This window comes from Eptatretus burgeri, chromosome 4 (assembly GCF_056783735.1).
Source record: "Eptatretus burgeri isolate ZD-2024b chromosome 4, Ebu_testis_v1, whole genome shotgun sequence".
Lineage (NCBI taxonomy): Eukaryota > Metazoa > Chordata > Myxini > Myxiniformes > Myxinidae > Eptatretus > Eptatretus burgeri.
In genome coordinates, this window is record NC_140964.1 from 83979031 (window position 1) to 84002660 (window position 23630).

The window sequence follows — 23630 nt, forward strand, 5'->3', positions numbered from 1 at the left end:
CCAGTGTCTTGATTGAAGAGCAGGTGAGTCACCACATGCACCCTGAGCAAATTACAAATTCCTGCCAGTCACAGGTCAGGCCTGGCCATCCAATTCATGAAAGACTTGGGAGAAACAACTGGTAAACTGGCTGACCTTGCAGTCCACAAGAAGGCAGGAATTATTAGAACCATTAAAGAAGAGGAACTACCAAGAGGAAAACAGACATTGTTTAACAAAAGTACTTGCGTAGCTTCCACAGAAACAGGGCCAGATAGTTTTGTGTGGTGCCGCTATAATCACTCCAGTTTCAAATTTCACACAAGTCATGGCTAGTCTCTGACAGAGCATGTTTATTGTCATCGTCATCGGAAAAGAGATGGGTGGGAGGGGAGCGCTCATCATCACCAGTGAGTAAGGAGGGGGATAAGTGTCTGCTCACCCCAATTTCTTTCAGTGTAATATTTGTGTGACATCTCTGATGTGTGCAGTTTTCACCACTATCTGGACCCACTAAGCAGCATTGCGATCATTCATTTTCACAATATTGAATCTTCTTCTTCTTTCATATGTAGCATAAGGCTGCTGGGAAGCATCAATGGCTGGGTGTGGCTGTGCCACTGATGCAATGCCACCTGCTGGTCAGGGTAGGAATTTGTAATTTGGCCAGGACGCCGGTGATGGCTTGCCGACTCTTTGCGAAGGACGCCGTGGGATCCTTAACGTCCACCAACTAAAGCCGGCAGATGGAACCACCAATTAATGGCCATCTGAGGGATGGCACACACACTGATGAATCGCTCTGCCTACGAAACACTGGGATGACAATTTATAGCTCGGTCGATATTCGAACAGAGCATGGAGAGCTTCGAGGCGATTGTGCGTACTTCTAGGCTATCCTGCCAGCCCAATAGAAGAACAAAATAACCACAACAAAGTTAATTCTCCATTTCTTTCTCATAACAAATGTATTATATCCATACGATAAAATAATGTGTTTGTTCGTTTGTGGGATGAAATGCATTGAAACTTGGTGGTTGTACTAAGGGTGTGCATGGGAACATTCTACTAAGTTGGAATGGAACTTCAAATTAAAGTTGTTCCCACCACCCTGACCCCTTGCTACTCTCGTAGGGTGTGGGTGTTTCTAGTACTATGCAAGTTGATATAAAAATAATTTTTAAATGAATTGTGAAGCAAGTTTTCCAAAATGGTTACGGTTGTGGGCTTGGGATCCTGGGATCCTGAGTTCAAATCCCCCTCTGTTGTTGAATTAATACCATGTGGGGTTGACTCTGCCTGCCATCCTTCCAGGGTCGGCAAAATGAGTGCCAGCTTGCTGGTATCCTGTGTCGGAGTGGCGACCCGTCCAGGATTGTGTCCAATAGCCAAGGAGACTGCTTAGGCAGCACCAACGCTCTGCACAGAGTATGGCCCCGATGGATGGATGGATTATTATTCTGTATCATGCTCTATAGTCTATACAGTGCCAGTTCTGCCAAAGCAGTTTTCTGGTGAGCGGTTACAATCCTGGACAGGTTGGAGTTTGTAAGTGGGTCAGGGTGCCGGTGATAATTAGCCTACTCTTCGCCCAAGGACACGGTGACATTTTTAAGGTCCATCAACTAATGCTAGGAGACGAGACAATCAGACAATCAAGTCCATCCGAGGGACGCGTACACATTGATAGATTTCCTTGCCTGCAAAAAATAACAACGGGGTGGCAGTTTGTAGCTGGGTCGAGGTTCAAACCCATGTAAGAAAACAGCTCAGAAGCAAGTGTGCATAACTCTCGGTTACCCTGCCAGCCCGTATCTTTAAATCGGTTCATGTTAAAAGTTGATACATTCCAAAAGCATGACATCAGGCTACTTAAAAAGTTAAAATATTTCAACAAAATATATTTTTTAAAAACCCAATATCTATGGTTTTGAAATACTTGGGAAATGTATACAAAACAAACATTCTGAAAATACAAGACAATGTTCGAATCATGTGATTGTTTTTCTTTTCTTTTTCAGGAAGCCACCGTTTTCATTTCATCTAACAACCAAGATGTCGACCTAAAATACGGGTGTGGGAGACTAGATGTTGGGAGACACTTCAGAATCCCAGGTGACTTCAGCTCTCCACCATCCGCACACTCCCCCCACCCCTTCTTCCCCCAGACTCCCCCTCCCCCCTTCCCCCAACCAGGTAATTTCTGCTTCCTACACTTCTCTGTGTTCGTGAGTTCCTGAGACCCAAACATTCATTCATCCATTAATTTGTTTATTTAATGCTCTAAGACATTCACAGATCCTCCAAAAGTGGGCCTGGATAGCGTGAGGCATTTCAAAGGCATAAGGGCACGACCTAGGAAAGACCCGCGTCTGCTTTACTCGAAACAGTAGACCATGAACGAGGGGCAGTGAGATCCCACTTGAAAAGGATAAGTAAATATATAACCAAGAGAACCGGAGTGGAGATGGACGAAAAGACAAGACAGGCAGCAGACGTGACAGTCAGATTTCTGACGTACAGGCAGGGAAAGAGACGAGAAAGTGAGAAAGTGAGAGAGGGAGGGAGAGAGAGAGAGACAGAGAGAGACAGAGACACACAGAGAGACAAGCAACGACACAGACAGACTCACCACGTTCACCGTGCGCGTTCTGCACAGACTCGGAGTGAGCGCGAGCCGCACGTGCAGACAGGGTGACGATGATGATGATGATGATGAGGGCGAGGAATCGAGGAGCGTCCATTTCAGGCAAGACAACAGTGAGGATACGGGTTTGGGAATGGAGAGAGGGAGAGAGAGAGAGGGGCGGAGACGGGAAGAAGGGCACAAAGTTTTGGGGTGCGAGAAGGTAAGACCACGCAACAGTTTGTAAGATGTAGCAGCACCAGTTTGGGTAAATATCGGGGTTAACTTGGAAACTCTTAGAAATACAAGAATATATGGCTGACCAAGATTAGAATGGAGTCAAAAAACAACAACTTCGAGACAGCAATATTCGCACCAGCTGTGGAGGAAGAGTGGAATGTTGTGAAAAACGTGGCAAAGTGGCTTTGGGAGTTTTGGGTAGGGCTTGTAGTCTTGCAGATGTAACAAAAAGAAGAGAAATAGTAATTGTGGTTGTAATATTAATTAAAAGTTTCGAGTGCACCTGGCAAAAAGATTAGAATGCTTTGTAAAGCTATAAAGAGAAAACTTTTGGAGGAACTCGGGTCATTGGCTGGGTGGGAGGAGTGGGCTGGGGAGGGGAGCGGAGGGGAGGGGACGACCTGAGGAATCGAATAGAAATCCTGTCATGATGACAGGTGCGCATGGACAAGATGCTGAAGTTTGTGGCTTCATCCTAACGGACTCGAATAAATTTACACGAGCCATTCCTGACTCGTGTATTAAAATACTGTGACAAGGTGATGTGCAACATACTGTACATGTGCATCATATAATACTAAGTGGCAAGTACTTATGGTACTTTCAAACAGAGAGGATAGAGTGTGTGTGCGTGTGCGCGTGCGTGTGCGCGTGCGCGTGGTTACCTCCGTGTGCAGGTTTGAGGAGATGGACTCGAAATATCCACCTTTGCTTCAATAAGGAAGCAGTTCATTGACCAAGCTGTTGACCTTTGTTGTTCTCAGAGTTTTGTTCCGAGGACTCTTTTCAGGATCGTCACCAAACCCAGGACTACCTCCAATTGTAATGTGTAGTAATATTCACGGGGATGGTTTTCAAAATCTCAGTGAGGTTCTTCTTTATCATTCCTGTTGCTCCAATTATCAGGTCAGGTCAGGTGTGGGAGCATGCGCCAGAGAAGCGCGTCGCTGCGTCCACTTTCCGCCAGTACTCCAGGGAGATGCCTGGCCCATCCCAATCTGCTTGAGATGCCGATCAACCTGCCGCAACCGCAAAGCACATGGTTGGCAAATTCGCCTCCTCCACTCACGTGACTCCCTCGCTAATAGAATCTGGTGAGCAGGATCAGCGTCAGGAAAACGAGCCACATGTCCATACAGCCGCAACTGACGCTCATGGACTATGCAGGTAACAAATCTTATTTGAGTCTCTCTCAGCAACCGCTCGTTGGACACAAAGTCTGACCAGCGATAGCCAAGGATTCTCCAAAGAGACCTGGTACCAAAGGAATTAAGTCTCCGTCTCAGATCCTTGGTCAGAGTCCAAGTCTCACATCCATAAAGCAAGACTGGAATTACCAAGGACCTGAAGACTTGGACTTTCGTCCTCCCGCACAGGTACCGGCAGCATCACACCCCATTATCCAGTGAATCCATGACTCCCCAGAGGTCTATTGACCTCTGACTCACAGCCAGCAGAGACATGAATATCACTGCCAAGGTAAGTGAATCTCTCCACGACCTCAACATCCTCACCACAAACAGGCACAGACAGGACAGCAGCATCCAAGATGTCAGTGAAAGCCTGGATCTTAGTTTTGACCCAGGAAACCCGTAATCCCAGCTGCTCTGACTCCTCATTCAGCACCTTGAGGGCCCCCAAAAGGATATCTAAAGTCTCCACAAAAATGACTGCATCATCTGCAAAATCAAGGTCAGAGATATTGACATTCCCAAACAGTGCACTACAGCTTGATCTCTCCGACATCCTCCCCAGAATCCAGACCATACAAGTGCTGAAAAGTGTGGGGGCCAGTACACACCCCTGACGAACTCCAGTAACAACTGGAAATAAGTCAGAGATGGTACCACCACATCTCACAGCACTCTCAGTACCAGAGTATAGTTCAGACATCAGATCGATCAGTTTTGGTGGCACCCCACGAAGACCAAGAATCCTCCAGAGGGCATCCCAATTCACTTAATCGAACGCTTTACAGAGATCAACATAGGATGCAAGCAGCCCCTGCAGAAACTCTCGTCTGCATTCGGTGAGGACCCGAAGAGCAAGGATACGGTCAATCGTTGACCTCTTTGGTGTAAAGCCTGACTGCTGGTGCTCAAGTAGATGGTGGCAAACTCTCTCAATAATTATCTGAGCAAAGACCTTGCCCAGCACTGAGAGCAGAGTCACCTCTCAGTAGTTGTTGCAGTCTTGGCGATCACCCTTCCCTTTCCAGAGAGGGATCACCAACAAGGCCCCCCCTTCCAGTCAGTTGGGATGATGCCTGTGCTCCAGACAGAGCACAGAACTGCATGCAATGACACGAGTGCAGCATTTCCATTTCCACCAGCCTTGAGAAGTTCAGCATGGATGCCACAGATTCCTGGAGCTTTACCCCATTTCAACTGGTTCACCGCAGCCTGTGTTTCCACAAGCGAAGGTGGACCACAGTTGATTGGAGGGTCAGCATCAGGGATTGTAACACCCCTGACATCCAACTCGACAGCTGGTGGATCAGCCTGGTACAACCGCTCAAAGTAACCGGCCCAGCGGGCCTTCACTTCAGACTCCTCTGTCAAGAGTCCACCACCCTCTGCTCTAACCAATTTTCACCAGTGCAATTTCGATGCCATTCAGCCTCCAAGATCTCTTGATCTCATTCTTGAGGTCCTGGAATTTGGTCATTTTCTTGATTTCTGCATTATTTAAAGGAAAAAAAAAAAAAAAAACATCGCTGAGTACTGATATTTCAATCAGCAATTCTGTCTTTTTGTTTTTGCTCCTGAGTAGTACGTCCGGTCACAAGGCTTTGTTTTCTACGTTCACGCTTGATGGGATCATCAGGTCGTACATGAGCACGACGTCCTTATTTTCAATGATTGTCCTTGGTTTGTGTTTCCATGAGTTTTCTGGAACTGGGATGTTGAAATTTTTGCAGATATGCCAATTAATCACTTCGCCTACTTGGTTGTGCCATTGTGTGTAAAGTTGTTCTGATAACACTGAACAACAAAATTTTTTTACTGGAGATGTGTAAAGTGATTTAGACTAATTTGGGTACGCTGATTTCAAAAATCATAACCGTTTTGCTGTATCACGTCAGGATTTTCAGTAACAGAAATATTCCCATTGCCTAGAAGTCAGGATTTCAATGAAATTTACAAAAATTCATTTATTCATTTATTTCATCATGAATGCTTCAAAATTATAGAAATTACAGAAAAACTCCACTAGAATGTAATTAAAAATGCTTTAGGCATTTGGCTTTGCGTTTGTGCTACTCTGTGTCAGTTTCACGATGCAGGAACCAGCAGAAATCGCCCATCATGTTCGGGTTGTGTCGCCCTTGGTAACGCGTCTCCATGAGTGAAATTTCTTGGTGGAATCGCTCGCCGTGCTCGTCCGAGACTGCTCCCAAGTTGTCAGGGAAGAAGTTCAGGTGCTGGTGTAGGAAATGGATTTTCAGGGACATCCTGGAGCCAAGTTTCCTGAAGGACTCCAGCAGCTGCTGCACTATTTCTTCATAGTTGTCCGCGCGCTCGTTCCCCAAGAAGTTGTCCGTCATAGCTTTGAAGCTCCTCCACGCTGCCAGCTCTTTGGGGTTTAGAGTTGTCGGAAAGTTTTCGTCCTTCATAATCTGTCGGATTTGCGGTCCAACAAAGACACCAGCCTTGATCTTGGCCTCCGACAAGGTGTTGCCAAACTTTTCCTTGAGGTATAAAAACCCACGCCCATTCAGATCCATTGCCCGTACAAAACTTTTCATCAAGCCGAGCTTTATGTGGAGTGGTGGAAGGAAAACCTTGGCTGGGTCGACAAGGGCGACATGCTTCACGTTGTGTCGACCAGGTACATGCTCTTTTCGCTCTTCCCAATCTTTCTTCGTCCAGTGATTCTTGTCGTCTCTGCTATCCCAGAGACAAAGGAAGCACATGTATTTCGTGTAGCCTGACTGCAGCCCTAACAACAGTGCCACCACTTTCAAGTCTCCGCAGATGTGCCAGTTGAAGTCATTGTACTTGATGGAATCAAGCAGCTGCCGCATAGTCTCATAGGTCTCTGTCATGCCGAACGCGTGAGCCAGTGGGACTGATGGTTTCTCGTTGCCATTGTGGAGCAAAACAGCCTTCAAGCTGTTCTTCCCCGAGTCGATGAAGAGGCGCCAGTCTGCAGGATCGTGATCACACCCAAGTTCTTTCAACAGACCGTTGATGTCACTGCAGAATGTCATCGTGTCTTCCATCTCAAAGAACTCAGCCATGTCTCTGTGACGTGCTCTGAACAAGGATATCTTGGTGTTAGGTTCAAGTAGATTCCACTGCTGCAGCCTTGATCCAAGCAGCTCTGCCTTCGCCTTTGACAGCGAGAGATCTCTTACAAGATCACTTAAGTCTCCCTGGTTCAGAAGGTGTGATTCTTGAGTGTCGGGTTCAAAAGGTTCATCATCACCATCCTCTTCACCACTGCTTACAGCTATGTTCTGATCAGCTGGAGGTGTTGGAACGGGGTTCTCGTCATCATGAGGCACAGGTTTACGAGCAGAGACGCAGTCAGCGTACTTGATGTGACCTTTATTCTTCTTGTTGAAGCCGGCGATGCTTGTGCAGCAGAAATAACAATCATCATGATGATTCTGCGGCTCACGCCATATCATGGGCACCGCAAATGGCATGCTCGCGCGCTTGCCCAACAACCACTGAGTCAAGGTTGTGTGACAGCTTGTGCAGCAGATGTGTGGTGCCCAGCTCTGTTCTTGGTCCCCCACCTTACACCCGAAGTAGTGAAAGTAGGCGGCCTTCATTTTCACTGCTGTAGATATACTTCGCTGTTGATCTTTTTTGGTATACCGACCACAGACATAACAGAAGTTGTCAGGATGATTGGTACAGGAACGCCTACTCATCTTTATCTGAAAGAAAGAAATATAACACAAGTTAACAACAATTGTACGAAATAGACATGTTAAAGACATATGTAAATTTCATTGAAATCCTGACTTCTCGGCAATGGGAATATTTCTGTTCCTGAAAATCCTGACGTGATACAGCAAAACGGTTATGATTTTTGAAATCAGCGTACCCAAATTAGTCTTAATCACTTTACACATCTCCAGTAAAAAAAATTTTTTGAAATTTGTTGTTCAGTGTAATAGTTTTTTGCATCCAGAAAGCAGGTGAATAGTACTTTCTGTTTCTGTCTTGCAGAACCTACACTTGTCTGTCTGGCTCAGTTCCACCATCTTTTAAAATCCATTGGTTTGGAGTCCTTGATCTTGGGCATTTATTATTATTCTTTCTCTGTCCCACTCTCTTTTTTTTAATAATTCCTCGTCCCTAACCCCCTTACTGTCTTTGTCAGACTAACCTATCCTGTCCGTCTACTCCCAACCCCTAAGATCCTTTTTGGACAAAGGAAGAGAATAGTGTCCTGCCTCGAAGCCCAACAAAGCCTCAGAATAGCCTCCACAGAGTTCAGCAATCTTCCCAAAGTGAGTCCAGCGGCTTACAGAGAGCGAAGGGATGGATGGTGCGAAGGGTATATTTTTTTTCCTATCTATCCTAGCATTTAATATGGAATAGGCAAAGCCAAGAAGCGAACGTAGAATTGTTCTTACTTTACATAAAACTTGTTCACAACTGTATACTTGCCAACTATACCGTGGTACATGTAAGCACCGCACAGCTGATGATTTTGACGCAATTTCCGGTTACTTCAGCCTGGATTCGGGATCAGCGAACAAATAATGTAAATCACGATTAAAAATTATTTTTTGATGATGCGGGAGATATCGTTATTAAAATTAACTTTGTTTATTTATTCAATTATTTTTTTCCCAAACGATCACTTCTGGTCAAGAATAAAAGAAATTAAAAGTTCCGGAAAGAGTTTCAAAATCACTCCCGGTAATGTTAAATACAAAATAAACACTTCCTGTCATGAAAAAAATAATCACTTTCAGAAGTATAAAATTAACTTTGGGGAAAAAAATAATTGAATAAATAAATAAACACTTCCGGTCATGATCTCCCGGCATGCATCATTCCCCATGACAAAAACCGGAAACAAAAAAAAAAACCAAAAGCAAAAAAAAAAAAAAATAACGGAAGCAAAATGGTCATAGCCAACGACACGGATTCACAATTGCCAGGGTATTGTGTTGTTTTTGTTGTTTCCTATTCTCTCATGTGCACGCGTTAAGTAATATTCACAAGATAGAAATAAAACCCAATCGTGTTTATACACCGCACAGCGTTTAACAACAACCGGAAGCAAAAGGTCATAGCTAATGACACGGATTCCAAATAGTCAGGGGTATTGTATTGTTGTTGTTTCCTATTCTCTCATGTGCATGCGTTAAGTATGAAGCTCACTGCGTTCGCTATTAAACTTTAAACTATCCCCAGGGCTTTTCAACACGCCTGTCACTTTAAACTATCGGTTCTAACAACCACGATTCCCGCCACCTGTGTTGGTGTTCCATATAAATTTGGGCCTGGCCCTCAAATTTTCTCTCGTGCCCTTACACAATTTCGTCGCTGGGCAGCGTGGCTCACTTGGCAGGGATTCCCTTTTGCCGAACTCTAACAACGGCACCCCCCCCTCCCGGGCGCTGAGGCTGTCTCCGAGCCTACCTACTCCCTATGAACGCAAGGGGGGGGTGCCCTTCCTGGCATTGCCCCCCTTCCATGCCCATATGGAATTTTGGTGCTCCGGGTCCCTTTCCGAGGGTCGCCCGTGCCCACTACACTATCCCGGTCCTTTGGACCCTTGGCCTACTCTGGCCGACTAGTCTGGTGCCCGGGAGTGCCCTCTACTCAATACTCACCTTTCAACAACCACGCTCCCAGCCGGTCAATGGACTCCTGCACCCTTCAAAAAGGTTAAGTGCCTTCTCTCAACACCAAAACGACCTCCTTTTGGTAAATTTAACTAACCTTATACTGACCCCAGGGTCCCTTGGGTGGGATTCACTCCTCCCCCCACTCATTCATTCGCACCATGCATTCCACATTCACACTCGGGCCCGCTGACCCATGTTCATTCATTGTTTCTTTTTTTTTTCAATACACTCACATCACTCAACACTGCCATTCTGCTAACTAACTCGTGCTCCCCGTCATCCCTGACACAAATGCACGTTCCTTTTAACTCAATGTAGCTAATCTACATCCCCACTACACGTTCCATGTCGGTCTGAGTCTCCCAAAATCCATTTGTAATTATAAACTAAAATTCCCACTAACTTGTCCACGGGCCCCATTAGGCTGCTCTATCTATGCTAAACCCTTCCCACTAACTATTGCTCCTTTGCCCAAGCAGGATGTTTACCACATCCCAGCTGGGGTATCGTGTGCTCGTAGCAAGGCTCCTTTTTTCTTTTTCTTGCACCGCCAGGGCAGCGGTCTACAACTCACTCGTTCGTCCCTTCCGTCGGACGATACCTGGGGCCTTGCCGTCGCCCTGCGCATCGCAATGAGCACTCACCTTCGAGGGAACCGCCATGCGAGCCAGTGCGCGCCGCTCGCCCGTAACTTGCGCCGCGAGGACCCCAGTGACGTCACCTGCGCACCGAACCTGCATGGTTTCCCTTGCAGGCCCGCACGAGCACATCGTCCTGGGAACCCACTCCGTGTATTCCTCGAACAGAACACGCGGCGGGCAGCACGGGGAGCTTCAAACACGCGCCCGCATGTGGACCCGTCCGTGCCAAATTCGTACAACATTCGCTATCGACATTCTCGCCGTCCACGTGGCCGGCTCGTATCTGACGTGGAGCGTTCTCGCGCCAGATTTCAATCGCGCCGACGCGTGCGTGCGGGCCATGTGCGAAAAGCGCCATGGACCTCGTACTTGCCGTCGAGCGAACCCGGCGCAGTTGCCAAACTAACCCTTTGCGGCCTATTAAGCTCGCCATTCCAGTCTCCCATCTGGATCGGTCCAAGTACCAATTCCATGCACGCACGCCATGTTACTCACACGTTTCAACACACTCGCACCACTCATACACTTTACCACACACACTGGGACATTTACATCGGGTGTTCGGGTTAACTAAAGGGGTCCCAGGATCTCTACCCCCTCAAACTCTGCATGGGCCCGTTCGTACCATGCACCTGCTCGACCTCGCACGGCCCGACCGGACTCACCTGGTTGCAGTCCACTTCGAGGGAGCATACCGTCTCCCTCTGTTCCTGAGGGAGGTTACCCTGATGCTCGCCCTGGGTCTCAACACAATCCACCAGCTTGACCGCATTGTCCCTTCCTAATACTATGTGTGTGTGCTCTTGTAATTCTTTATGCAACTCCTGTGTCTGTTATTACTTCTAAATCCTGCGTCTCCCTTTGTGTCTCTGTTAATTCCATCATCCCTTTTAATTCCCGCATTCCTTTTACTTCGACCTCGCCCGTCTCCATCGCGGAACGACAAACCTCCACACTCCCTCTCGACTCGGTCGTTTCCCCACGTGCAAGCGCCATTTTCCAATCCATCGCCTGCAGGATCAACCCCATACTCTACATTTCATGCCGCTGTGTTCGCATATCTCCCTTCATCTCATTTTTCATGCTCTCCATCTCTCCTTTCAATTCTCGCATCTCTCCCCTCTGTGCTTGCATATCGTGTGCGTTCGCATCCATTTTGTTGTTCATTTCTTGCATCATCCGTACCAACTGTTCGATGCCCGATGGCTCTTGCGGAGCCGATCCGCCACGATCGGTTGCGGACCCGACAGGAATCGGGTGGGAACCTTAATGGAGGGGGGGGATTATACGCCGCCCCTCCCGCGCTCATTATTTCGGGGTCCGATCGTCGGGAAAGTTCTTGCATGGGGGTTTCGTCCTGGGCCATCGATTCCTCTAAACCTACCTCTAAGCCCACCTGCTCCAGCTCATTTTGGCCCGCCATGGTGCGTCTGAGAACAATTTAAATGCTCGTAATTTGAAGGGAATGGGGGGGGGGGGTTGCTCCGTACATCCCTGATCCTAATCCTGTGAATTTCTGTACAGAGGAGGAGGGGCCGAATCGCACTCCTGATCAACAATTTGTTGTGGGCCAGGGGTCGGTGGCGATAAATGACCACGAGATGGAGCAGTGGAGCAGTCTCCCACCGAACACCCGGAATTTAGGTCGTGACTCTCGGACAATTCCGAAAGGTCATGGGTCGCTTAGAGGACCGTGGTCGCCAATATTTTGATGGCGTGAGGTAGGGTCCACTTGTCTAACTCCAATTTACCTAAGTACTCACGCCGTCCAACTACTAGTCTGTGGGCTTATGTAAAAAAAAAAGCAAATTTTGGGTAGATTCTTTGCACCAGTGTTTAAACTTCACTGATTCAGAAAAAAGGGTGCCAGTTTTTCTATTAGCTTTGAGGGCCTCCATTTTGAATTTCAAAATGGCTGCCATTTTCACCCGACATGTATGATTTTTCGGTATTTAATGTTATTTTGAACATGTAATTCAAAGTGTGCGCAAATAGAATAGAGTTTGGGTACCAAATGCATTGTAGTTGAGACAACTGTTCATCTGAACTCTGTTTGCATGGATATCAACAGGTTTGATGTTAATGTCAAGAAATATTGGTATGAATGTGACACTTATTACTGGTATCTGACGAATATTTTCTGCCTGCAATATGATGCATATCCACTGTGAACCAAATAACTTACTGTTTTATTTCAGAAGACCAAAAATGCACAGTGGACATCCCATCCTATAAAATACTTAAGGCATTGAAATTTATGGCAACTTGTTAATTTCACTTATGGTTATGATTCCAGATTAACCATGGCGTCCTGTGGAGAACCATCATGTAAGAAGCGTGCAACTGAACCTTCCATTGACTTTCGAATCTGCTTGTTGTGTCAAGGAGACAAGTTCACTGACATTAAAGGTGTTCATCAACTGGAGCATCTGCGACTACCAGAACTGGAATCATACCAATCATTGTTGGACTGTATAAGCAAGAGGGCTCAATATCAAAACCCTGAGTATGTTTGTTTGCATCAACAACTGAGTGGCATATCTGGAAAAGAACTGAACAACCAACATGCAGTGTGGCACAAATCATGTCATGGTAAAGCAACACACAAGCAACACATTGAGAGAGACAAAGGTAGATATGATAAAGCAGTTTTATCTCAAGAATCAAGTGTATTGTCATACAGCAAAGTCGGTCGCCCTCCCGCATCACAAACATCTAACACCCCAAAGCAAGCAACTCCTGCATCTACCAACACACTAACAAGATCTCGTTACCCTCCATTCCAAAAGGAACACTGTTTCTTCTGTCAAAACGAGAAGATTTGTGGTGGTAAGACAGAACGCCTTATTACTTGTCAAAGTGTCAATATTGGAGTGTCAATCCAAAACATAGTTGATGTTAGTGGGAATGAACAATGGAAAGTAAACCTGGCAACATCATAACTGATGGCGACTTTCTTTCAAGGGACATTAAATATCACAAAAATTGCCATAACATTAACTGGCACAAGTACATACAAGCCAAAGAAAGAGTCAGCAACAGAGAACATCAGGCAGAAAATACAGTGGAATTTATTTCTGCAGAGATCGAGTTCAGTGCTGAATTGCAGGAATCTATAGATCAAGGAAGCATCCCACTACAGACAAGAGCACAGTGATAAAGCTTCTGGAAGATCTGGTGGCCAATGACACAGCTCAAGCTTCTGCACAACCTGCCGAGTTTGAAGAGGGATCTGAGACATGTCTTGTCGTTGATGGAATGGGAGTGGTACAGGAATTAATGGCAGTCAAAAATTTCAAGACTTGCAAAGAACTTGCAACATCCTTTGTCACACTCATTGAATCAAAGCTCGTGGATATTGTCAAGTGAGAGTTATATTTGATAATTACACCAAGAATGCATCACTGAAGGAGCAGACGAGAGAGCGGCGGAAAGGCAAGCTGAAGGGAACTAAATCCTACATTGTTCAAGACTCAACAGGCATCAAAGACAAAAAGATGTTTCTCGCCAGCAGCAGCACAAAGGGTTCACCAACTCATCCACTACAGTACCATCAAGGTTATGACTGCAACACAGAAAGAGGTCATGACGAATTATGAAGTTGAAACAATGACCGGTGTCAGCACACAGGAAGAGGCGGACACTCTTATAATTGATCATGCTGTAGAAGTTGTGAGCAATGGAATGAATGTCCACATATATTCACAAGACACTGATGTGCTACTTTTGGCTCTACGAAGAACACCACAACTTGGCAACCATTCTGCACTAAACATGGGCACAAGCGAAAGACGACGGAAAGTCTTCCTACTGCCTATATATACTGAACAAAAATATAAACGCACCAAGCGATTGTTACTATTTTACCTCGAACTCATTAATACTAAATCTTCACAACAATTTGGTTATAGAATCCATGACAATTGAGCATTAAATTTCAAAGAGTTCCTTGAGAATTCTGGCGACAGTCTTTGCGCTACAACAGCCGACACAACCGAGGTGTCACTGTCAGAGTTCACACAGTCAGTAGCGGGTGTTGGCCTCCCTCAAGCTTGGCCTCCCTCTAGCGGTTACGCACCGTCTGGGCTGAAATGCGCCTGTTATGCAGCCCGACAGTCTCATCGGCAGTCCTCGTGGCCGGTCGGAGTCGATCCCGGAGATGTTGCAGCCTCATGTGACGATCCTGACCGGCGGTGGTCACACGTGGTCGCCGGGCATGTGGGCGGTTCACGGTGCTTCCAGTCTCTCTGAGGCGCGTTCTCAGGCAGCTAATGGTGGAGTGGTGGACATTGAAGTGTGCTGCAACGGCCCGTACTGACGTCCCAGCATTCAGCATGCCAATGGCACGCTCCCTCAAGATTTGTGACATCTGTGGCATGTTGACATTTGGCACCAGTCCACATTTTGGGGAGGCCTTTTATAGGGCAAGCTATAGGGAGTGTTTGTGTCCTGGTCACGCTCACTGACCATCACTCTGTCAAGCCCCATGGTGCTCATGGGAAGGATTACTCAACGTGTGAGTCCACACACTCAGAGTGGTCAATTTCAATGGGAACATCTGTCTTGAGCAAAACAAAGGAACCATTGCTCAAACATATCATCGGTTTGACCATTTTCCCATAATGACAATCTTGACTTAGATATTTAGGTTGGTGCATTTATATTTTTGTTCAGTGTATATATATATATATATATATATATATATATATATATATATATATATATATATATATATATATATGACAATACAAGCTTGGCCCAAAGAAATCAGCAGCTTTGATCAACTGGCATGCTCTCACAGGCTGTGATACGACAGGACATATCCAAGGGAAGGGAAAGAAGGGGTGCTTTACAACTTTCCTGAAGGCAAGCCCCACCATTATGAGAGCACTAGCTGACCTTGGCGAAGGGGATGAGCCATCTGAAGAAGTTCTTCGTGATTGTGAAGAGTTTCTTTGCTCTCTTTTCTCTTCAGTTGGAGTCCACTTTGGGCAAGCAAAGATGCTGAGATAGTTTTTGTTCAAGCAACTCACAGATGAAGAATGAGTTGACAAACTGCCACCGACTCAGGGAGCATGGCTTGAACATATACGCCGTGCCCATGTCCAGTGTAATATCTGGCGCCAGGATATGGTATTGAACCCAACTTTTCTTGACCTTTTGACCTTGGGGTGGCGAAACCAACACAAAAAGCTACTGATTGTTCTTTCTCAGGTTGCACCAGCTCCAGTCTCAGTGCTGCAGTTTGTCAGGTGTAACTGTGAGAAATCAAGGTGTTCAATAAGGTGCTCATGCAGAGGAAACAGTTTGGTCTGTACCGAACTTTGCAAATGTGGTGGGGAAGGCGACAGCTGTACGAACATAACACCACCAAGGATTGGCGAAGATCTAGATTCTAGAGGATGATTGAAGCAACGACAATTATAAACGTTTAAATCAGTAACATTGACAATCCTGATTCATACCTTTGAAAAAAAAACAAACTTATCCATCTTCTAATTGTATAACCGCTCAAATAAATTTATATTGAATTACATGCTCTATATTATTTCTGTTAAATGTTTTGGAGGATTGGCAAAGAGTGTTCCAATCATAAGTATGTTGTTATTATTGGAATCCTCCTGTGCCAAAACATATGATTAGACACCAAAATCATCTTCTTATGTCTATTAGTTCAAAAGTAATGGCATTTTACATAGAAAACTGAAATCAGGTGGCCATCTTGAATTTTTTTTTCCAATATTTAGATTTTAGAGTACTTGTATGTGCCCATGAAAAAAATTTTAATAAATAAATATTCGAACCGCGAGCAAGAAACAACAACCACACAGGCCGTTTCTTCGCTCTCACGTGCCCGTCCGTGTGTTGCCTGGAAGTTCGCATATCGCAGTTATGATTATTCGCAATTTAGTTTTAATGGCCAATTATTCAATTAGCGCCAACGTCTTTTGCCTTTTCGCAATGTCGTTGCAAGGAAAAACAAAAAGAGAAGAGAAGAGAGGAACTAAAAAAAAAATTACTTCCTGGTTCGGAGCACACCAGCTCACTCTGATGTTACGGAAATTTATGCACCGTCCAATATGAAAATGATCATAACTTGGGGAATTGTGTTTATCTATAAATGCGCATAAGAAATCGAGAAATTATTAGAATACACGAAGTCATCACTCTCCGGAAGCCCGTACGTTGTAACCCCTGATGGGGAACGCGGCTGAGCTTCCCTTCCCCCATCGGCCACGCCACAACGTGTCTTGTCATTGGTTTGGTAAATAAATGGCCATAACTTGGGAACCACTTATCTGATTAATATCAAACCTTGAAAAGGCACATCCTCAGGTCCCCAGCAATATACCTGGCAAGTTTCAATCAGATCGAACCAGAGGTTGTCGAGAAACAGCGGTCACACACACACACACACACACACACACACACACACACACACACACACACACACACACACACACACACACACACACACACACACACCTGGAATTATAGATTTCTAGTGCTCTTAGTTTGCTTCTAATGAATTTGTTCCCTTTATATGAGTTTAGATAAAATAAAATAAATATTGTATGACATTTGAATGAATAGTTATGGTTAATTTGCAATATTATTTGTAAAAGAAGATTTTGGGCGGTGACCATTTTGAAATTCTAAATGGAGGCCCTAAATGTTAATGGAAGAACTGGCACCCGTTTTTTTCTAGACCAGTGAAGTTTCCAGATGTGTTTACACATGGCTACCACGAATCTACCCCAAAAAACGACAAATCCAGGAAATGTTACAGAAGCCCACGGACTATACCGGGGAAACCACACCCTCGGCCGACTTTCTCCGAATCGAGGAGGGGAAGCACACAAAGAGCAGAGTTATCCGAATAAGAAAATGTAATTTACAAGGAAAGGAAAACACTTTTACAATCCTGCTTACAGACGGGGCCCACGGACACGGACACGGACACGGACACGGACACGGACACGGACACGCACACGCACACACAATAAACTGGACCCCGTGGGTCTATTCAGTAGAGTCGGGCCGGCGTACCTGTCCCGCGTCGTGCGGTCACACCAACCCCAAACCACCACGGTGGGACTCGAACCCACGACCTTGGCGTTGTCAGCACCAAGACTGCAGACCGCTCGACAACTACCACAAACCGCGCCGCAATCGCCACGAACACTCGTGTCTGCTCGGCAGTCGCCTCGATCACTCGTGTCTGCTCGGCAGTCGCCTCGATCACTCGTGTCTGCTCGGCAGTCGCCTCGATCACTCGTGTCTGCTCGGCAGTCGCCTCGATCACTCGTGTCTGCTCGGCAGTCGCCTCGATCACTCGTGTCTGCTCGGCAGTCGCCTCGATCACTCGTGTCTGCTCGGCAGTCGCCTCGATCACTCGTGTCTGCTCGGCAGTCGCCTCGATCACTCGTGTCTGCTCGGCAGTCGCCTCGATCACTCGTGTCTGCTCGGCAGTCGCCTCGATCACTCGTGTCTGCTCGGCAGTCGCCTCGATCACTCGTGTCTGCTCGGCAGTCGCCTCGATCACTCGTGTCTGCCGTCCTCTCGTCTCTTTTTCTCTCTGGAGGTGGGAGGGGTTTCTTTTCTCGCCGCTCGCCTCCTGATTGGACGAGGGGTTGTCGGACGACTCGTGGTCATCCTCCCGATTGGCTGGGGCACGCGTGTGGTGCTCGCCCTCCGCTCATTGGCTGGAGGAAACGGTTCATGCCCTTCCTTGGGGCGGAGCCTCGATCCGAAGCGACGGAGGCTCCCCCCACGCCCTCTACCAAAAACACGTGGGCAATGACGACTGGGTCGAGTGAGGGACGGTGGCGTTGTTGTTGTTGTTGTTGTAGTTGTAGTTGTAGTTGTAGTTGTAGTTGTAGTTGTAGTTGTTGTTGTTGTTGTTGTTGTTGTTGTTGTTGTTGTTGTTGTTGTTGTTGTTGTAGGTGTTGTTGTAAAACCCTAACTAAAAAATAACAGCGCACGCACGAAATTCCCATTAGACTGAAGACATAGGGGATGGATTGTAACTATAAACACGTACTTATCGAAATAACTGAACTACGGGGACTCTGGCTGTTTGTGTGCACAAGGTTTCCAAATCCGTAACAGTATTTGTTGCTGTTTCATTGTCCTGTGTGACATCTTCTATTCACACTTGTTTTTGGAAATCCCTTGCAAGGTGAATTATGGATACTTTTTCAGGATTGTTGTGTTCATGTTTGTTTACAAATTGGATCTTATGGTCTGTTGAGAATTTCACATACTCAGCTGGTCTAGTACCCGTCGCCCTGCACACCTTGTTGAGTTCCATCAGGCCGCTCCCTCCCTCTCATCTCGGCAGGTACATTCTCGGGATGCACTGTTTTTTGTGGATAGTAAGGAGTTTTCTTGTTTTGATGTCTAATATATTTTCTGTTTGGGGCCAGTTTATTATTCCACTGGTGTGTGTGTGTGTGTGTGTGTGTGTGTGTGTGTGTGTGTGTGTGTGTGTGTGTGTGTGTGTGTGTGTGTGTGTGTGTGTGTGTGTGTGTGTGTGTGTGTGATAGAATTGTTTGGAATTGTTCAGCTTTTGATTGGTGAACCAATTCAGTGACCTAATATGCAAGTTCTTTAAATTTCAGGTCAATCGGATGAAAATTGATGATTTTATGTGATGTTGACCTTTGACCTTTTGACCAAATTATTAATTTTTCTTCTCCATATTCTCATAATAAAGCTTCGTTGAAAATTTGATGACAAAAACCTCAAATGTTAAAAAAAAAAAAGTTTCTGCCCAGACAGATAGACACACAGACATAGAACTGATTGCAAAACCCCGTCTCCTGCTCCATGGGGGAAGGGCTAATAATTAGGCAACCATACACATCACTGAACTTATCAATAAATTAAAACAACTAGTCAGCTCAATTTTGCAAATGTGGAATCTCAAACACCGTTTGGCCTTATAATATGTTCCTGCATCATAATAGCGTACCTGGTCAAAACGACCGCAACAATCTCAGAGACCTGTCGGATCCTCGCGTCCAGAGCCACATTACCTTGCAGATTTGTGGTCCTTGAGACGAGAGAGGGCCATCATGATAGGCAACCACATAGTGAATTTTATCAGGGCAGAGCAAACCCTGAACATGTGACGTGAACTTCTCTGGACTAATTTACTTTTAACATGATTTATAGAGGCACCAGACAAAACTGTCAGAATGAAAAGGATCCACCCTGAGACCAAGTCAAGTTTGTAAAATGTATTTGATAACAACAAAAGGATGGAATACATAAGAAGCAAAAACACAATAAATGGCCACTGTACAACTACAACCTCATTTACCCACTACCGGCACCCGCGCCCATGAAACAGATCATCAGTGCACAGGTTTTCTTAGCCAGATAACTTGGGTCTTTTACTCATTTGATACTAGGACACAAATGGGAAAAGCACAAGACAGATTGGCTGACCTTAGCGATGAGCTCTGCAGAGCTTGCCGCATCCCTCAAATGAGATTGAACGAAGCTGGAGGCCCTGTGGCACCGAGCATTGTCAGTCCCCACACTGCCGCCATGGAGAGGACCGAAAGCCCTCTGAGGTCTTTATTTGTATGCTCAGTTCATTGGGCACCCACCACAAGATGGCCGTGAGGTTTGTGCCAAAGACCCCTGGTGCATTTGAGACTATTTGGCGCTTCTCTCTGCCATGTCCACGCCGTTCCTCCTCTGTCAGCTGAAGCACCAACAATACAAGTGCCCCATCCCAATAGACTAAAATAGTCACCCCAGACCGAGCTTGCACCCTCCACTTTAATTTACTTCTCGGGGCATGTGACCACAAATTTGCCAACGACCTTCTTGCTGATTGGACACCTTTGTGGGGGCGTGAATGCTTGGTGATCCACCAATTTCCCCGAGCTTCAGAGCACTTTGCTTTCGACCTGGTCGAAACGAGTGTAGCTGGTGCTGGTAAGATTTCCATTCTCATGGGGGGACATGAAAGACAGATGTAGGGAAAAGAACATGTAACAGAGAAGGGACACTGAGGTGAAAGGCACACGAGGGAAGGTGGACAGTCTGTCTGTTGCATATGCAATGCATATCTATCTACAAAGAGGATGGTACACTTAACGAAACAGTCAGTCAAGAAATAACTGATGCAACACTAAGGATTCTTTAACCCCTAAGGATCATTTCTACAACACTATCAACACCTTCCTCCTTTACCCTCTTTCAAGGTTGAACTCAGAAGGGAGAAATTCCGGGCATGACCCCATTTATTAACAGTACAACTTCTGCCCTCGTCTAAACTCACCTGTACAAAAATTCAAAATAGCTCAGTTGTTATGCTAACGTGTTGCGTCTCTCAGGCTACTCAACCACTCACGATGCACATACAGCACTAAATTTGGATGCAATTTAAGTAACGTGTGCTTGGGAAAGGGAATGGATGCACCAGCATGGCCTCTTTTTCTTTTTCTTTAGAGTGTCTGAAGTTTTTACGTTACTGGCCCCTCCCACCTGCTGTCAGACCCCTCCCCCAACACTGTTTATTAGGGCCCTGGGTGACGGCGCAACACCTGTCTATGATCACCACAGTGCCTTCTCAGCACCTGGTGCTTACCCTTGGTCCATCTGGCCTCTCCACACAGGAGTTCTTCATGACCTGTGGGAGGGGGGGCACAAAATAATGCACAAAAACCCACATGGCCACTAAACGACATGTGAGTCTTTGGTCCAAGTGGCCCAATAACGATGGTCTACGTGGCCCATGTGGCCTTCACAAAAAACAAGTATTGGCCCTTGTGGCCTTTCAAAAGGTATTCAGCCTTTATGGCCCACAATAAAATAAACCAATGTCACCCGCAGGGTGACCCGTATCTTGCCAAAAGGTGACCACGTGTGACTTCTTTAAGGTCACACTGAGGTGAACAGAGCTGCTATCCACCAGGAGCGACTCCTTGAGGAATATCTGCCTACGAGAGATTCCGATGAGAATCGTTCTACAGAGTAACCATGAAAAATATGCTTTTGCCTCATAACATCACCAAATGATGTCATAATGTCCCAAGCTTGACATATCTAGAAAGCACTCATCGAGGTGTTCAATTTGAGGTACTACACGATATGGTTCCTAAAACTTGAAAATTTGGCCTTGGGGTCAAATATGTTTGACATCAGGCGCTCACCATGAAGGTCAAGGCCAATCGCCACCAAAAATTAATCAGCTGAGCAGCAGACCATGAACTATATTCCCATGAAGTTTGAAGACGATCCGATCAAAATTACTCAAAAAATAAGGGTTTCGTCGACTCCCCTGATTTGCGCCCAAGTGACCTTGATCTTTGACCTTGACCTTCAAAATTTTGTGCGCTGAAAGGGACCTCTATAGGCCTCTGATATGCGAAGTTACAAAAATTTCCAATGATAACTGTGCTCTGCAGAATTTTTTATACGTGATTACAGACAAACAAACAAACAAAAAAAAAACTTACAAGCTGACTAACATATCTTGCAAAACTTCGTTTTGGCAAGATAATGAACAAAGCAGGTGGCACAGGAGATGGCATGGCATGCAGCAGATAGACTGGCTGACAAGATTGGCTACCATTGACAGTTGTTGTGCGCTGGACTCTGATGTAAAGAGCTGGCAGCATATATGTTGTTGGTGGCAGGAGCATGTGGTGACAGTAGGTGAGATGGCCAATTTCGGCTCTATCCTAACCTCCACATAACTGCCTCACTAATCCCTTGAACTAACCTGTAGCTCCTATCTCTCTAAATAAAACTCCTTTAAATGAATCTGTCCCTCCCAGGACCCACTAACCCCATAAAACTGAGCTATCTCCCAGAAGGCACGTATGATGGTAAACACGATGAGGTGGCGTGGCCTCACAAAGCTCACCGGCAGAGTAGCCCGATGGGGGTGTGCCTACCACTATACCAACAATTTGGGACACAATGGGTCCTCAAAGGCCAATTACTCCAGTGGCTGCAGATATCCAACATGGTACAAAAAGGGGGAGCTTCACTACTCCAACCTAGTATTCTCAAAAACACTTTTTCTCATTTACCATTAACGCCCCTCTGCAGTGGTTCTCAGTAACCAATTTACCCGCCATCTCTCATGTTGGTGCTCTTATCAGCTTTTGGGTCTCGCCCACAAATTTTCTACCTGTGCCTTTGCACAATATCATGACTGGGTAGTGTGGTCCCCTCTGTGTGCCTACACTTGACTCAAAATGTGGCATCTCACGCCACTGGGGTCATCTTCCCCTGAGCTACCCTCCTTTATGCCAAATCTTGGGGGGCTTCCTATCCTCCCCCACTAATGCCCTCACTTTGTAGTGTCATCTGCACAGAGGAAGATGTCACAGCTAGTGATCTCAGGTAAGTCATTCACATGGATTACAAAGAGGATAGGGCTGAACACAGTGCCTTGTGGAATTCCATTGATAACAGGGGCCCATGAAGATACACTGCCATTGACTTTGACACACTGAGTATGATCAGTCAAAAAAAATTGATCCGTTCAAGATGTTGACTCCTATAAATACCATAGCCAGACTCAGTGGTGTAATGGTTAGAGCATCCGCTCTGAGTCTGGGAGGTCATTGGTACAAACCCTGACAGAGTCATCCCAAAAACTTATAAATGGTACATGCTGCTTCCTTGCTTGGCATTTAGCAATTAAAAGGTTAAAAGCATGGACAATCCCCACGGTTGGCATCTTCGGGGAGAAGGAAATACCACGTGCGATGAGAAAAATTGGTGCCATTGTTGTGATGTCGCCGGTACCCAGAGTATCCCGGGAAGTGACAGCATTTTCCCCAAAGTTCATGGCTGTGTTTGTCTCGTCAGTATGTCCATGTGTGTGTGAGATGTGTGAGTGGCAGCTCCATTATGAGCCGAAGACCTGATATATATATATATATATATATATATATATATATATATATATATATATATTTTACTAAAACTCTCATCTTGTATGTATGTATGTATATATGTATATATGTATGTATGTTCCCGAAATACAGCCAAAACGGTACACGATAGCGCAAAAAATTTTCGGCCCACCTTACTCACAATTCTCCTGCGGTGTGCAGTATAAAGTTTCGTTCAAATTGGGCAACGAAAAAAATTATTAAAAAATCAATTCCTGATTCAGTCAAGTACTCTTTGGGAGAAGTTGATCAATGGAAACAACCTCAGAGGTATTAGTCCAGCAGCCAAAGGCAAAATTTTCACCTAACCCTAACATCTCTGATAGTTTTTTCTCTGCTGATTATTCACCCTTGGGGTGTGTCTAATGATATCCAGGTGGGTGTGAACC

The 23630-nt window shown here is 45.7% G+C and overlaps 1 protein-coding gene across 1 annotated transcript in view; it reads right to left on the minus strand.

Moving 5' to 3' along the window:
- Positions 1-2877, minus strand: part of LOC147028562 (multifunctional procollagen lysine hydroxylase and glycosyltransferase LH3-like) — a 106504-nt gene extending 103627 nt beyond the window's left edge. The window contains exon 1 of the mRNA XM_085879087.1: positions 2612-2877. Coding sequence (XP_085735213.1) covers positions 2612-2723 — 112 coding nt within the window. The 5' untranslated portion in view covers positions 2724-2877. The remainder of the gene's footprint in view (positions 1-2611) is intronic.
- Positions 2878-23630: the final 20753 nt, after the last annotated feature.